This window comes from Chelonoidis abingdonii, chromosome 6 (genome assembly GCF_003597395.2).
Source record: "Chelonoidis abingdonii isolate Lonesome George chromosome 6, CheloAbing_2.0, whole genome shotgun sequence".
Classification (NCBI taxonomy): domain Eukaryota; kingdom Metazoa; phylum Chordata; order Testudines; family Testudinidae; genus Chelonoidis; species Chelonoidis abingdonii.
Genome location: NC_133774.1, coordinates 24687730 through 24704936, shown reverse-complemented (window position 1 = coordinate 24704936; position 17207 = coordinate 24687730). Strand labels below are relative to the sequence as shown.

The 17207-nt window shown below is 43.0% G+C and overlaps 1 protein-coding gene across 3 annotated transcripts in view; it reads left to right on the top strand.

The window, feature by feature from the left end:
• Positions 1-4803: 4803 nt before the first annotated feature.
• NPR3 (natriuretic peptide receptor 3) overlaps positions 4804-17207 on the top strand; it is a 68547-nt gene continuing 56143 nt past the window's right edge. For all 3 annotated transcript variants that reach the window (XM_032763217.2, XM_032763219.2, XM_032763216.2), the window contains exons 1-2: positions 4804-5845; positions 14122-14244. In XM_032763217.2, the coding sequence (XP_032619108.1) occupies positions 5149-5845; positions 14122-14244 (820 nt within the window). In that variant the 5' untranslated portion in view covers positions 4804-5148. The remainder of the gene's footprint in view (positions 5846-14121; positions 14245-17207) is intronic.

The window sequence follows — 17207 nt, the reverse complement described above, 5'->3', positions numbered from 1 at the left end:
TTCATCCCAATTATATTATTCCAGGTCTTAGAACTAAGCAGGTACCCAACTTTGTTTAATGTCAGGAAATCAATACATTTTCCTAACACCAGATATATTAGAAATGAGTCCTGTATCAGTTTTCTAACATAAGATCAGATGCCTTTCAATTTGACAAAGCCGTGGAAGATCTGAAGATGATTCCCTACACCACAGCATCTGCTCCAGCTATGTCTCTTGTTTTACAACACATGTGCAAAAATATCTAATAATAATTTCTTATTGTTATTCTCTCCACTGCAGGGAACTTGGTACTGTTCAGAGTAGTTCACATTATATTCTTCCAATCCTCTAGAGAGATTTGCTGGTTTATTTTTTCCCCACCTTCGCTCACTTTGTCAATATTCCCTTGTATTTCTGTAGAAAAGAGTTTGAAATCCATACAGATATTTAAAGCATTATACATACTTAACTTACTCAAGAGGAGAATGCCTGGGACAACGCATTTGCTCTTGACACTTAAGAAACTGCTAAAATAGCAGCTCCGAAAATACCAAATAGACTTGTTCAGTGATTCTCTCAACCTTCTCCATACTTTAAAAGGATTCTCTTTTATGCACCTCTGGCCCTCTCCCATGTAGCTGGGACTACCCCACCCTCCATTTAGCACCTGTTTGTGACCTCCCAGCTGAGAACTCATGCCTTAAATGGACATAGAGAAGGAAAGTTATGTAGGAGAGGAAGGGTTATGGCACAGCACTGGGAGGAAGAAGATCAAAGTTCTTTCCCATGTTCTATCCCAGACCTTTGGGTGACCATGGTCAAGCCACTTAACCCCTCTGTTTCCCCATCAGTAAAATGGAAATAATTATATTTACGTACCTTTCTAACAGAGTTGTTGTGTTGTGAGGCTTAATTTATTAATCTGTCAGGCACTTGGAGATACACAGATAGAAGTCCCTGTAGAACCACAAAGTATTATTAACTATTATTATTATACATCTACATTTTCTAATATATTCTCTTTGGCACTCATGTACACCACTCACTGTTGGTGAATTTCCATCCTGTAGTTCAATAACAAAAGAAAAAAAACATGCAAGATATTATATTAATTTGTTTCATTTAATTTTTCTGGCATGACTTTTGTCCCTCATGAGATTTTATGCTGCAGTATCTTCATTTAAAATCTTTGCTGCATTTTACTTATAAATATACAAAAATACAAAAAGATACACCAAGATATATAATGAACCAAAAACACATCCATAAGGTACAATATAAAACTAAACTAAACTAAAATAAAAACTGTATAGGAAAATGGAATTAATTTAAAAATCCCCAAAGTAGGAATTTATTTGCACTACAGACAATATTAAGTTCTTTCATCTTTTCAACCTCTAGGGAGAACTGTGTTTTCAGCAAACCCTCCCCCAAGAAGAATTTTCTTAATCTAGAGCAGGCTTCAGAAATTGTTCTTAATGTTAGCTGGAGCTTAATTTAGGAATAAAGCCTTCCAGAATGAAAAGCACAATTCACTGTAATGCTTTGAGTTTGAACAGTGATTCCAATCTTGATTTGTATGCATGCTATTCTGGGAGGAAAATACTGTTTCCATAATGACCTTAGTCCTAAAGGGCCAGATTCCGAAATCCTCACTCTTACTTGTAGCCAATGGACATTTTGCCTGACAAAAGATTCAGGACTGTATGAGTTTAAACATATTAAAAACATATAGGTAGTTGAAAGAACTAATGTCTGCTCGCTGGAAAACAATTTTAGATTTACAGCCCTGGAAAATGTTTGCAGCTGTACTGTATTTGTACTCGTGACAAGGTGGAGTAAGTGATAGATGTAATTTGGATCAACAATAAATTGTTACACATAAGCTTTTGACTCTAAAAGATCCTTGTGCTCTAAGGGCCTGATCCAGAAATGTTTACTAAAGCCAGACTACCTCTAGTTTGAATGGCAGTGTTCACATGCATAAGAGCTGCAGGTTGGGGCCTAAATCCAAGTCTGTATCTATGTATGAGAACTGGCCTTCAAGCCTTGTATTTTCCAGTCTTCTTTTTTTTAATCACTTTTGTCCTGTATGCTGAGTAGTATCTTTTTCCCTGAGGAGTAGTCAAAATGAATAAGGATGGCAGATGTGTGATTTGTTTGCTTATCTCTTCCTTATTGACACAATTCATGCTGTTTGAAATAAGATGCCCCTGAGACAAAACGCAGCACACACAAATGAAAAAGAAAGATACATTTTGGGAAAAAAATTGAAGCAATGTTGCCAGGCTGCAGTGTCATAAACAGACATATAGGGTCAATGGATAGCAGGGCTGGCAAGGCAACATACAAAATGATCTTCAGTAGGGTGGATGTATCTATAAACTTTAAAAATCATTCTGAAACCAAATTAAGGAATCAAATAATATTATTTTAAATGCACATTTTTCAGGCAAGTTACTTGTCTTTGAATTTCTACATCTTATTTTTTGACTGATCTCCATTAGACAAATATTCCAGGAAAATATTCTGGTGAATTTTTGATTAGTTGATTAGTTCTGATTAGACAGAAAATAGTGTTATTGGACCTTTTAAATTCTATTGCTTAGTTTAATTGCATTAAAAGCATGTGCAGTTTCCTCTTGGGTTTAATTCAGACTTCATGTGCTCTTAAAGATGAACAGCTGGGTTCCACTAGGAACCAAAGTCTTCAATTTATACTCTGTACAGTAAAGGCAGCACCAATTTGTTTACACACATTGCCCTGACAGTGACCTCAACCCTGAGTTAAACAGACCCCTTCTGTAAGGTGAGAAGCAGTTCACTCACCCTACCAGTTCAACCTTGGGCCTCTCATTATAAGCATAAAATGTCAAACTGTGCAGAATTACTCTGCATGTGCAGACGTGGACCACTGATCATTATGGAACATGCACAATCCACAGAGATTTCACAGTGCAAGTGATGAATGCAGTTCGTCCTCCCTCCATTCGACTTGTATCCTCCTTCACTGTACCATTTTTAACTCTTTTCATTATTTAATGTTGAGAAAAGTTTCTTAATCAGAAAATGATCTTCCATCAAGTGGCATTTCCAAAAATTTCTGAAGTTATAATTGCTTTGTTAGCAATACTATAAAAACAAGTGTGTTTTTTTCTTACCATTGGCAATAGCTAAGTACATTAGTCAGAAAGTGGTGCCCAGACTACTTAACAAGTGAATTTTTCACACCAAAACAGTGTTAAATAAACACAATTCTCTGAATACAAACTCTTTTCAAATGAAATAATATAACTGAAAAATGAGTTTTGTTTTGCTTTTAATGACACACATTTATTGGAGCACACAAAGTCTTCTGCAGAATTAAATTTTGCTGTTTAAGCCCAGCCTGTAATGAGGGGCAGTGCAGACCGAGTGGCACAATGTCTCCCAGAGCTCCACAGTTCCATGGGGGGATTGGGAGCATTTATGCTACATACCTTTAAAGAGGTGACCAGATGCCCGTTTTTAAAGGGACAGTCCCATTTTTGGGGGACTTTTTCTTATCTAGGCGCCTATTACCCTCCACCCCATCCCGTTTTTTCATAGTTGCTATCTAGCCAGCCTACCTTTAAAGGAGGCAACATGCTTCTCACATGCTGCCGACTAGCTCTGCTGGATATTTTATGTGGGGCAGAGCCAAAGTCCTACCTGCTCCCTGGAAGTATCTTCTGGGCATCCCTGAGTGCTAGTGTTTCAATTATATCCCTCCCCATGAAGGCTGTGCAAACTAGAAGAGTTTCTTCCCCTTCCCCCCAGCCACAGAACGGCCCATGTTAATTTTGGGGCAGATTCTGCTAGCTTTCCCCACACTGGTAGTCCGCTGTTTTCCACGAGGCTGCCTGCGGAGTAAGTAGTATGAATCCTGCGCGTACACTGTCCATCACCCATGCTCAGGCTGGTGTACGTTACACCCGGAGTTGTTCCGTTCATGTGAACGGGCATGCCAGTGCACTAAGGTACCACTCAGCTGGAAACCGTGTGGCGCACGCGGCGCAGTAACAACCCGCCAAGGAGAATACTGCTGGATTGTCTGGGATTCTGCGGGCTGGGGGGCAGCTACTGTGTCCTCTCCCTGCCGGTTCCCATGCTGCTAATGCTAGCACGCGCGCTTTCTTCCACTGCTGCAAACTAGCGGCACGGTGCTTTCGCCCAGAGGGGAGCTACGAACGCCTCCCTTCCGCCAGCTTTCAGCAGGGGCAGCAGCATTAAAGGGGCGCCCCACCCGCCGCTGCATGAAAGGACCATTTCAAGTGTGTGTGGGGGGATTCATTCATTCAGAGGGCGGCTCCCAATCCTGTAAACCGGGCGTTTAAAACACGCTCGGTCTCTTACACGGCCCCAGGTCGCTCCGCATCCAGAGTTACAGCATTACGAGTCAACTTCATGCGTGTTACTCGCTGCATCCCCAGCTCCTGATTTTACACGGGTCTTTTGCACGCCGTGTTGGGACACGTGGACGGTGAAGGAAAAAACCCCAACAACGATCGCATCCAGGAGATTTTCAAAGTCCGTATCGTAAGCGTGAGCGCGACTTCTCAGGATAGTAGCAGCCGAGCAGTGTCTTGTTATTTCCTACCCACATCCCCCCTTGCTCCAGGTTTGCAGCGCCCTTTGCAGCCATTGCTCATCAGCGCGCCCCTGGGCGAGATGTGGGTTGGTTACAGGAAGAGGGGCGGTGGGGCCGGGATTTTGTTTGGGGGGAGGGGGCGGAAGGGCGGATCAGCCCTGCAGGAATGTTAAAGAATGACTCCTCCCCAAACACAAACCCGGCCTCGCAGCGCCATGTGTGGCAACAGGCGCGTTGGCTCCTACACTACTTAAACAGAGGGCTATAGACCAGCGAGGATCAATAAGATCAGCCAGGAGGCAGAGCGTGGGGGAGGAAGATGCCACACTAATAACAAGTTGCTGGGACAGTTAGTTAACCTGCCAAAACACCCTTAAAAATCAGCCACCCAACACCGAGAGAAAACCAGCAGCTCCCTCTTACCCCACGGGCTAGTGGTCTCTGTATTAAAGCGTGCAGGGGGCGGAGGTTGGTAGCACTTTCTTGTTCTGTGCAGGGCACACGGGGACTCGGAGGCAGCGGCGAGAGGGGGGAGGGAGCTCACTGCTATTGAAACAATGCCATCCTTCTTCTTACTTAGCGTCCCCTGCATCCTCATGGCTTGGATGCTTCTGGCAAGCAGCAGCAGCAGCAGCCCCGACGAGGAGAAGCTGATCAGGGTCCTGGTGCTGCTACCCAAGGACAACTCCTACCTGTTCTCCCTGGCCAGGGTCAAGCCAGCCATCGAGTACGCCGTGCGGAGCCTGCAGGAGAACGGGACCTGCCTGCCGGGCTATCGTTTCGAGGTCATCTACGAGGACTCGGAGTGCGGCAACCGGGCGCTCTTCAGCCTGGTGGACCTGGTGGCCCTGAAGCAGCAGAAACCGGACCTGCTGCTGGGGCCCGTCTGCGAGTACGCGGCTGCCCCGGTGGCCCGGCTGGCCTCCCACTGGAACCTGCCCATGATCTCGGCTGGGGCGCTGGCCACCGGCTTCAGCACCAAGACGGGCGAGTACTCACACCTGACCCGGGTGTCGCCCGCCTACTCCAAGATGGGCGAAATGTTCCTGGCCCTGTTCCGGCACCACAAGTGGAGCCGGGCCACCCTGCTCTACAGCGACAACAACCAGGAGCGCAACTGCTACTTCACCATGGAGGGGGTGCATGTGGTCTTCCAGGAGGAGGCGTTCCCCATGGCCGTGCACAGCTTCGACGAGAGCGGCCGCTACTTGGACCTGGACGAGATCGTGCGCTCCATCCAGGCCGGAGAGCGAGGTGAGTGAGCCAGGGGCAGCACGGGCACCCGCGGGGGGAAATTCCCCCCTCCCCAGATCACACCCCGCCAACTCCACTGCAGCAGGACACCCGCCCCAGCCAGGGCTGTAGCCCCGCTGCGCTCCTCTGCGTCCATCACCTCCCAGTGGAGCTTTGTCCAACCCCCCCGCCCTCGGTCTCCGCTGAAGGAGCCTTGGCCAAATAATAGCCCACTGGTGGAGTTGAGTTAAATCACTGAAGTCCCTTCCACCCCTCCTCCCCCCCCCCCACGATGCACCCGCCATAAAAGTCTGTCCCAAGCGTTCGCTGCCCAAAGCCCAGGGCCAGCTCCTAGAAAGCGCCTCGTGGGTGGAGAAGCGTAGTGCTAAGTCCCCTCCTGTGGCCGTGCGGAGCAGCTGTGGCTCAGCCGCCAACCCGGCCCCAATTCGCCGCCGCCGCCTTGCAGCCCTCCCCGCCAGTGCCGAACGGGTGTGAGACGCTATCAGATCAGCGTCTGCAAAGCTGCACCTCACACTGGTGCAAATGGCTACGCAAGGTGACAGAGAATCAATCTCGCGGTGTCTAGTGGAGCAGATTTCCACGGGTAGTCAGTCCTTCCCGTAGTGATCTGCAGAGCTGGGACCATAAGCCTCCCCCTTTAAAGCAAAGAGACAACCTTGTTTTAAAGCTGGAGAACGTCTGATAAAGCCCCGACTGTGTGCAGCCTGTGAAATGCGGACATTGGGGGCGGGGGATGGTGATTGCAATGGGATTACTATGTCCTGAATGCCACAGCGGTTTATTCCCACGTTGACTGCACGTAAACGGGAAACATTCAGGGGATTCCTAGCTTGCAAAACATGACGCTCAGAATTCAGTTCCTGCAGCCAGTGGTTTTTTGGACGCATTCACAGTCCTAGTAACGCTGTCTCCCATATACGCTGTGCTCCCGAGTGCTCTCCAGCTTCCTTAGCGGGGAATGAGAGTGTGCAGTGAGCTGTGTTTTTTCGCTATGCATTCGTTCAAGTGCCGTGCACCTGAACTGGGGGAGATGGAGGGCGTAGGTGCAACGTGTTGACAGAGGCAGCCGGCAGTTTGTCTGATCCGTAAGGCAGCTAGTGAGAAATAGCCATTAATTGTAGCTGCATTCAGCTGGGGCTACACTAATCTGTCTGAAAGTAAAGCAAACTCATCGCGGAAGTAACATGGTGAAATGTATGTGTGTTGATAAAGCAGGTTTGCGTATCAAGGCTCGCAAGCAGAGTAATCTGAAATCCAAAGCAGTGTGGGCAAGAAATGATGAATAAACATGACTATGAAACTGCACGGGACGAGATAAAACCTTTGGTCCAGAATGACTTAACCCTTCAGGCATTACTTCGCTGTTTATCGCCTGTTGAAGCTAAATCCTCGAGTATCTTTTCTTCAGCTAGTTTGCATGTTTTGCATGCTGCATGCGTTTTCTGTTTTAGAGAGGGCTTTAGTTATGTTTCCTCAGGTATATAATAGCAAACAACTTGCCAGAGTCTTTTTTCTAGCGCTTCCCCTAAAACGTGACACATTAAAAATGTGCTAGTTGTGCACAGAGATAAGTAAGAGAGATTTTCTAGGCTATTTTGTTGTGTATACTGTGCTGCAAGTATTTCATGTTCTGTGCTTTCAAGTGGCCACTTACAGTATCGGCAGGGTAGATCTTTTGTGTCGTTTCCTGTTTTTATTCAGATCGGGAAGTTTTCTCCGTTCAGGTCACACACTGATGGCTTTTAGGCTTTTAGTTCAGCACTGCGGTAGCTATCAAAGGAGCCAGTTATGCAAGTGGTTGGGGTGGGATATGCACTGCAGAAGCTTTACACTGGCTCTGCTGTGTTACTCATTGCATATGTATGTCATCTGTTATGCAGAGACATCTCAAAGGGCAGATTTCACTGTTGGTCTGTGGCACTTTAGACTCATTGACTAATTCTGATTATGGATGTCTCTCTGTCTCTCTCTACACACATTCTCTCTCTCTACCAAATAATCTAAATGCCAGAGTAAAAGAAACATGGCATACTTGTGTGGTGTGTTTGAGTATGAAAATTACATGGGGTTTCTGAGTAACCTGCTTAGAACTTGTAGGGAACTCTTCTTGAAATAATTCATGTGGACATATAGTTCCTTTAAGGTTATATTTAAATATTAAAATGTATTGAGTCTTGCACCTCCTTACACCACGCTGAATTTGGCCCAGCATCTGAGATGTATAGTGTTTTGGCTGATCATCCTCATTAGCAGGGATTAATGCAGATAAGGGCAGTTGAGACCCTGGAGGTATTGGGAGAGGGAGGACACTTGAAAGGGGTAATATTTTGCCCAGCTGACTGTCTCATGTTGAAAAGTTTGGGCATGATTCTGTTCCCAGTGAACCTACTGACTTAGATGAGAGCAGGACCAGCGCCTTTGGGGTGAAATCCTGGCTCTATTGAAATCAATTTGAATTTTGCCATTTACTTCAGCGGGGGTAGGATTTCACCCTTTTGTATTATGATGCTTTTTATTTATAGTAGAAATCTGATTTATTTCAAACAAGCTGCATTGCTAACAAGAGAGAAAACAATGTATCTGCCAAACTGCAGATTTTTGGATTGGACAGCAGACCTGTTGCTTATCCTGCAAGTTTTTGTTTTAGTAACTCTCTGCATATGTTCAAAGGTTGAGCAAAGAAGTTTTCCTCTCGTCCTCCTAAGTCTTACCATGGAGATTTTCTCCCCCCTCCGTCCATTTACAAGCCCCGTTGAGTATTACATAAATAACAAAAACATTTTGTGGCAGCAGCTAGCAGGGGAACATGTGAATTCCTAACTCTTGCATGTGTGCAGTAATTTTGTCACCAACTGTTAGCAAAACAACAGGGAGATAAGTGTTTTGTAAAATATTTTCAAAAAAATCACCCTTAGGCTGGATGAATTGATTATATATCATATAATAGAAAAAAGCGTGAAACATAATAGAACAACCCACATATTTAGAATGCACTGGATTAAATGCAAACCTGAACTAATTACTTATTAATTTATTCATTTGGTATATAAGCATATTAAATAACATTTTCCTGCTACAGGCAATGCTAACCTGGGAATTTTTTTTGTTAATTGCTTGTTGAAAGAAAAACAACCCCCTCCCCCCAAAAACCCCCCACAAAAAACAAAAAACAAAGGCAGAAACATGTCAAAATATTCTAAGCATGCACTGTGCACTAATTGATAGTGGATCAAGTTAAAGAAACTCCTTCCCTAAAACTGACTGGAGAGTTAAATTTTAAAATATGCTCTTAAAACTATTTTTTTTTAACTCCCAGTTAAATAGAATCCTATTGGGTGAGTGATTTTTTTTTTTCATAAACAGATACAAATCACGCTCCATGTAACCCCAATGCAGTCACCACATGGTATATTTGTATTGATGCAGTGTATGTGCTTTAGGACTTTGCACTGGTGATATAGCTACACTGGTGTGAATTTCATGAACTCACAGGGCCTGTGAGATAATTGGTACCAACTGATGGATTTTTAATATCTCAGGAGAGCTCTAAAGTTGAACAGAGAGGAATTTAAGCACTAGTTTAAGTGATTTCCTGAATGAATAAGATGCAACAAATGACAGCTAGCCAAAATAGCCAAGCAGAGAAAAACATAAGGTTTATGTCTCTGCTTTGTTTTCTTGATGATTAAAAGCATAATAATTCTATTTCAATAAGAAAAGTGTTAACCTGTAGCAAATGGAACTTGATTTCTTTTTGATTCTCTTCCTAATTGCATTATATATATACAGCCACATTTTATTTTAACAAAGGGAATGGCTTCTCTTCCTTCAACTCATTCATCTTCAGTTTCATTCCTGTTTACAAGGGGAATTTCCATAATTTCTCAGAGGATTATGCTTTCAATTGATTGTTGCTTAATTTTTCATATATTTTGATTTTTTTATTAGAATGAGAGTGACAGTCACTGAAATCTTGATATAGATTCAAATTCTACTCATTTTACTCATGCAGATAGTTCCATTCACTTTCATAGCAACAGAGAAGGGATTTACTTCAGTGGGGCTTATGCGCATGTTTTAAGTTAAGAACCTGCTTATGTGGTCATTCATAAATGTCTGCATTAACAAGTTAATGAATTTTAGTTTTCAGAATACACTTTTTACAATTTTCACACTAAGGTAACATTTTAAAAATGTAGTTTGGAAACCAAAATTCCAGTTCCTGCAGCCTCCTGGATCGCACATCTGTAACAGCATGGAGCACACCTTCCTGTCTTTGCACCCTCCTGGAGAGTATGGGTGTTTCTGGACTGCTGCTACTGCATGGTGGCCATGTGTATGTAGCTCTCTGCACCTGGCACACCTAGTGACATGTACCAGCAGGATTGCTGTGCTGTGCTCAGTGCCATTTGGGATACCATCCATGTGGTAGCATCATCCCACGTGCCCTGGGTAGGATCAAGCCCTAATACAGAAGTACAATACATTTTAAAAGTTATACCATGGTTCTAGCCCTACCAAATTCATGGCCCATTTTGGTCAATTTCACGATCATGGGATTTAAAAAATCATAAATTTCATTATTTCAGCTATTTAAATCTGAAATTTCACAGTGTTGTTATTATGGGGGTCCTGACCCAAAAAGGAGTTGGGGGGATCACAAGATTATTGTAGAGGGGGTTGTGGTACTGCTACCCTTGCTTCTGCACTGCTGTTGGCGACAGTGCTGCCTTCAGAGCTGGGCAGCTGGAGAGCAGCGGCTGCAGGCTGAGAGTCCAGCTCTGAATGCAGAGCTGCCACCGGCAGCAGCGCAGAAGTAAGGATGACATGATATTGTATTGTCACCTTTACTTCTGCTTTGCTACCCGCAGAGTTGGACTTTCAGTCAGCAGCGGCAACTGTGCGGCTGCCCAGCTCTGAAAGCAGCAGCACAGAAGTAAGGTTGGCAGTAGCATACTATGCCAGTCTTACTTCTGCTGGCAGCGGCTCTGCATTCAGAGCTGGACTCCCAGCCTGCAGTTGCTGCTCTCCAGCTGCCCAGCTCTGATGGCAGCAGCACAGAAGTAAGGGTGGCAATACCAGACCCCCGGCCCTTCAAAATGGCCTTGTGACTTCCCTGCAACTACCTTTTGGGTCAGGACCCCCTGCTTGAAAAATGCTGGTCTCCCCCGTGAAATCTGTAAAGTATAGGGTAAAAGCACACAGAAGACCAGATTTCACGGTGAGAGAGCAGATTTTATGGTCTGTGACACATTTTTTGTGGCCATGAATTTGGTAGGGCCAAATTTGGTAACCATGGTTGAGAAAGGAAGACAGCTTGGCAAATATGAATCTAAACCTTTGAAAACGATTCTTCCAAATCTTAATGTCACAAAAAATTACCATGAAAAGTGAGCGTTTATTACAAAGATTGGCCTTTTTATTTTTAATGCTTTTCCAGATCTAGTCAACTGGCTAAAGCTTTCAATTCAGCAATAATTAGTTTAACAAAACTCAGCAATGCTGGCTGAGGTCCAGATCCTACAAACACTTTAGCACATGCTTAATTTAGGAATTTGAGTAATTCCATTAATTTCAGTAAGACTACTCTATGTCCATAGAGTTAAGCGCTGTATAAGTGCTTGCAGGATCAAAATAGTAATATCGGAATTACCTTGATATGTATATTTTAAACTGAAGAAAGTATAAGAATTGAATTATATTTTCTACTAATTTACAAATGCGGACCAAATAAACATAGTTACATTTTTACTTCTTTTACATTTTTAAAAGCTTGCAAAAAATGACACACAGACACATACACACAACTTATCTTTGGATTTCATGGGTGTATTTCCTGTACACACCAAAAAAATGTAATCTTTGATATATTCCTGCTGTGCTAAAACCACATCCAAATAGTTAACATTTGTCCCCTCACATTCCTTTATCAGCTCTCAAACTACGACCTATCAACACATTTTAAAGCAGAAATTTTTCCACTCTTCTTTCCTGTTAGTCAAGGTCATAAACTGGTGCAGGGGGAATAACTTCAATTTCACTTACAGGATGGGGATTTTATAGTAGATGTGAATTATGAAGGCAAAAGTCAAGAGACGATTGGGAGGCAATTAGAAAGTGTTTTAAAAGAAAAACAGCTCACCTTTCCAGTTAGGAACAGTGTGCCAAATTCATTCCTGGGGAAATCCAGAAAGAATTTGATCCCATAGGCTGTATTTGCTGATAATGATTCAGTAATTCCTATGCCAAAGTTTATATCAAACATGAGCTCTTTTTCCTCACCCCCACCCCCTCCAATGTAAGAGGCTCACAATACTCATAAGTTATAGTTTGCTCTGGAAATTATTATACTAATCGACTACAGTCATTAAGACAGACCTGTCCCTGGTGGAACTTCTCTGAAGTGTGTTGGGTTATGCCAGGGATGAATTTGGATCATTATGCCTATAATGGAATAAACCTAGAAAAGAGAGAGAAGATGGATTGTGTGAGTAAAGATTTGGCTTGTGTGCAACTTTTATGTGAGCACAGGCACTTGACAAGAAAAACTGAATATGATTTTGATTGAGCTTTATTGTTTGGATGAAAATAGCTGCTTCCATTGTTGTAGCTTTACCATGGCATGGCAGTACTTCTTGAGAATATGTTATCTTTCTTTTTAGTTAGCGCACTGACAACTTTTATTTTGATTTTTCTGATCAAATCTCATGGACCAGGCCATTAAACAAGCATAGTTGTATCACACCAGACTGCCTTCTGTGCTTGCTGCATGTGTCATCCTAGGAATGGGAACAGAATGCTCTGGCTGGACACAGACCTGCACATATTTAATAGTTTAGCTAGTTTCACATGTGTTGTGAAGTTATATAGTAATTTGTGATATAGACTGTTTACTATGAGAGAAGTACACCTCTTGATGAAGGGGGAGAAGGAAACAGGTGATGTCGCCTTACATGCTTTGTATGCTGGGGAACTGGCCTATGTGCTAGGATCATTAAGCTAGTACAGAGAGAAAAACAGGGATTAGATCCATGCTTACACAGATCAAGTGGCTAGAAAAAAAAGGCAGCATGATGGAACAGCAACCATGTTCCTATAGGCTGGAATAGCAGCTGCAACCTGTTAGTGGCAGGTTGGGCAGTAGATTCTATCCCTGCAGTTTCCACTTAGCTCCCTGCACAAAGCCTCTTTACTCAAGTTATTGAGTGGGAAGGGATGAATTTCACCACATGCACAAAACGGGCTATTAACATGCCCTGGGAGTTTTTGACCAGACTTCGCTCTCAAGCTTATGGAGCCATCCAGTATCTTGTCCTTCTGCAGATCACTGGCACTAATTCTGACCTATGATAACAATAGTAGATTTCCACTGTAACCCCCTCCTCTCCAGTATATAGTACAAACCAGAATGCAAGTATCCAGCTGCATCTCTGTATTTAGAATTTTGAAGTAATGTAAATGTTGCCTGGATATTACCTCTTGGATGATAGCATAGCTCTGATCTTCTAATCCGCTAGCATGGATGGAGTACTGCTGAATAATAGCGGATCACATTTAAGGATCCAAACTTTTATATGACTTTTGGATCATTGATAAATGAGACCTTGAATCTTTTAACACTGTAACTGTTTTCAAGGTATTCAAAATGAAATTCTGAATGATAATTTTATCATTTTATATCTTAATCTTGGAATAATTTCATATTCACTTGCAATAACAAGGCAGTGGATAGAGCTCTGAACTGGGAGTCAGGAGACCTGGGTTCTCCTCCTGGCGCTGCCACTGACCAGTGGGTGACCTTGGGCAAGTTACTTCTCCAGCTGTGCCTCAATTTCCCAATCCATAAAATGGAGATAATGATACTCCTTTGTATAGTGCTTTAAGATCTATTGTCGAAAAGTGCTATATAAGAGTTAGATATTGTTGTTGTAATAAAAATTAAATGCACAATTAAACAAACCAACAAAAACCTCACCACATTACATGAATCAAGAATAAGATAGTATTTGGGCATAATTCTTTGCCCATTGAAGTCAATAGGATTTTTGGCATTGACTTCAGTGGGTAAAGGATTGGCCTTTGGTATTTGTATGCCCCTGTCTCATGTAGGCTCCTTTGGAAATCCCAGATTTAATTGTTAGCCCTGTTCCCATGATTTTTAACATGTTGGGAGGACAGTTCAGGTCACTGTTTCTGGCAATGGACAAGCTTTATAATCTGTTCCCAGAGGTTTCAAGAACAGCTTCTTATCTCTGTTTTCCATTTTCCTCCACCAGTTGTAATAATGTGTGCCAGCGGTGACACAATAAGGAACATCATGCTAGCTGCTCATCGACAAGGAATGACCAATGGGGACTACGCTTTCTTCAATATTGAACTCTTCAACAGCTCGTCATATGGTAATGTTGTTCCCACCCCCGCAGCATGTTGCAAAACTTTCTGTAAACATGATAACATTTTTAGATTTGTTAGTCTTAAAATATACCACTATTCATCTTAAAATACACCACTGTCTGTCCCTGGCCCTGAGGTTACCCGCCACTTGAATTATGATATTAGCAAGACGGAAACCAGAAATTTTAGATTTAACTACTTCTGGACTAATCTGTGTGAAGAAGCTATGTGACTAAATGAGAGTTCTAAGGGTATGGCTACACTTGAAACTTCAAAGTGCTAATGCAGCAGCGCTTTGAAGTGCGAGTGTGGTCACAGCGCCAGCGCTGGGAGAGAGCTCTTCCAGCACTGCACGTACTCCACATCCTCATGCGGTTTAGCTTGCAGCGCTGGGAGCCGCGCTTGCGGCACTGTTTACACTGGCGCTTTACAGCGCTGTATCTTGCAGCGCTCAGGGGGGTGTTTTTTTCACACCCCTGAGTGAGAAAGTTGCAGCGCTGTAGAGCGCCAGTGTAGCCAAGGCCTAATACAGAAATTCCCTTACATTGTGGGAAAACTGCTTCCAACAAAGACCTTTGTTATACAAGCCAGTTCTCACTACCTTCTGTTCTATTGTGTGTGTTCGAATTCACAGTAGGTTGCTCCAAATCCCAGTCTTGTGACTGCAAGTCTTGGGCCTGGAATAGCCCAACCCCTGTTGTAGGCTAGACTGCACATGACTGACTGGGAGGTAGGCAGCAGGGACACAGTGAATCCCAGCACAGAGCGTCATTGTTAAGGTACTGAGGGGTTGCCTAGATCACCAGCCAGGAAATCTTGATGCCTTAGGGCGAAATCCTAGTCCCACAGAAGTCAGTGGGAGTTTTGTAGATTTATACACCTGCCAGTGGCTGGAAACCCTTGATCTAATATGTGCTCCAGTTTTTGATGGCACATAAATCCTGCAGAGACACGCTGCTATATTTAGCCTTGTAGTATCACCTGGCGCACAGAAGCACAGTGATGTTCATCCAGTATAATATAGTCACATACATTTGATATGCTTATATTTTTTAATTGGTTCAGATTTCTGTGTCCCACACATCCATATACTAAAAGGTATCCTTAGGAGTTAAGGTAAATATTTCACAAAGGACTCAGCATCACAACCCCAGAGTTAAGGGAGCACTGTCTGTCTGACTTCTTGGCAACTGACCAGTTTAAATAGCATTTCCTGAATAGTTTTTGTAAATAATTCCTAGGGGAAAAAACATTAGAAGGATCTTCTGTTCTTTTTTAAGAAGGGGCAAATTAACTCTGAAGAGAAATCTATGCAACTGACTGTACACAAATTATTGTCAAATGCATAAAGTAAACAAACTGAACACAGAATGCCCATACCTCCTCTTACAGTTCTAATAAACTTTGTGTTATTGGAAGTCTAAAAAGGTACAGAACTGTAAGACAGAATATGATTTACAAGTAGCTATTGTTCTTGTAAGATAACACAATCACACTCCTTTTTTGTTGTCCTTAAAGTTTTTTTTATTTTAATCTGTAAATAGACACATTAATTGTTGAGGCTGCAACAGTTGTGCTGCTTCATCAGAAAGTCATTTTAAGTGCTGCTCCCAGACTCCATGCCCAAAGCAATCTTTGAAAGAATTTGAAAGTGTGTAAAATTACTTTAGAAGCTCTGTTAAGTAATGGTAGCTTCTCTGTTTCCATTTACAACAGCTTTTCAAGTGAACATGTTTAGGTTAGACTGAGGTACAGAAGCGTGTTCACATTTAGGCCCAATATTACTTGAAACCTAGCTGTCTCTGGGAAAGCCAAGATCCAAAATGTGGCATATATGTGGGATTGGGGAACTATGCTTCTTAGAGCATGGCTTACTAATGTTTTGTGGCTGTCAGCTGTTGTCATGCTCTTTTCAGAGATCTTTTGTATGGACCTCATGGTAGAACAAAGCTTTTGTGCTTGATTGAGTTACAATCTAGAATTGTGATAGCTGGCTGGAACAGTAGCTGAGAACCTCATGAGGAGATGAGACAAAGAATTGATTGAAAAAGAGAAGATAGATGGTCAATAAAAATTAAAGAATTAAAAAAGGGTCATTTATGAATTTTGCTAAGATCATAATCCACAATGGCTATAGAGATGCAGCACCTTCACAGCATTGTGCATTGGTAAACAAACAACAAAGAGTCCCAAGCACAGTGGCCTTTCTCTGGGAAAGGAGAGAGAATGGAAGGGAGCCACCATTTGACTTGGATCTCACCAAGGGCTAGACTGTGGCTTTGCCACGGGTCCTGTGTATAGAGTGACAAGCAGCTGCAGTAGCCCAGAAACAGCACACTGAAAGAAATGTGCTTCTCAGAGGCCCTGTTCCTTCATTGGTTACCTCATGCTCAGTCAGGAGGAGGTGAATAACTTGCTAGTGGCCTGTACTTCCAGCAAATTATGACATCTCCCCAATGGCTCGGCTGCCATCACAACACACTGGGGAACAGAGGAGATGAAACGCAGGCTTCTCCCACTTTTCACCCACCTGCATGCCTGGATCCAGGGTCCATGTAACCCACTCATGGCCGTAAGATCTTTATCCCTCATCCATCCCTGTGCAAGCACATAGTCCCAAGTCAGGGCGGATAGAATGTTTGATACTTGGCTGCTACCATCTCTGGCATTCACTCCATCTCATCCATCTCCATTCCCTTCCCTTGGTCTCAGCTGACCTGCTTTCTGCCTGTCTATAAATCAACAAATTCCTTTAACCAGGCTGAATGACCACATCCTCCCTCATCTCAGGGTCCTGTGTGTCTCCAGATTCCAAACCTCAACAGCTACTTGTGTTCTGCAATTTTAGTCTTTGTACTTTTACAACTGGCTTTTAGTTCCAAAAATAAAAATGACTGTCTGGCTTTTTAATTATTTTTAAGCATTTAAAAGCAAGCTGTTTAAGGACACTGTTATTCCCCTGGGGCCT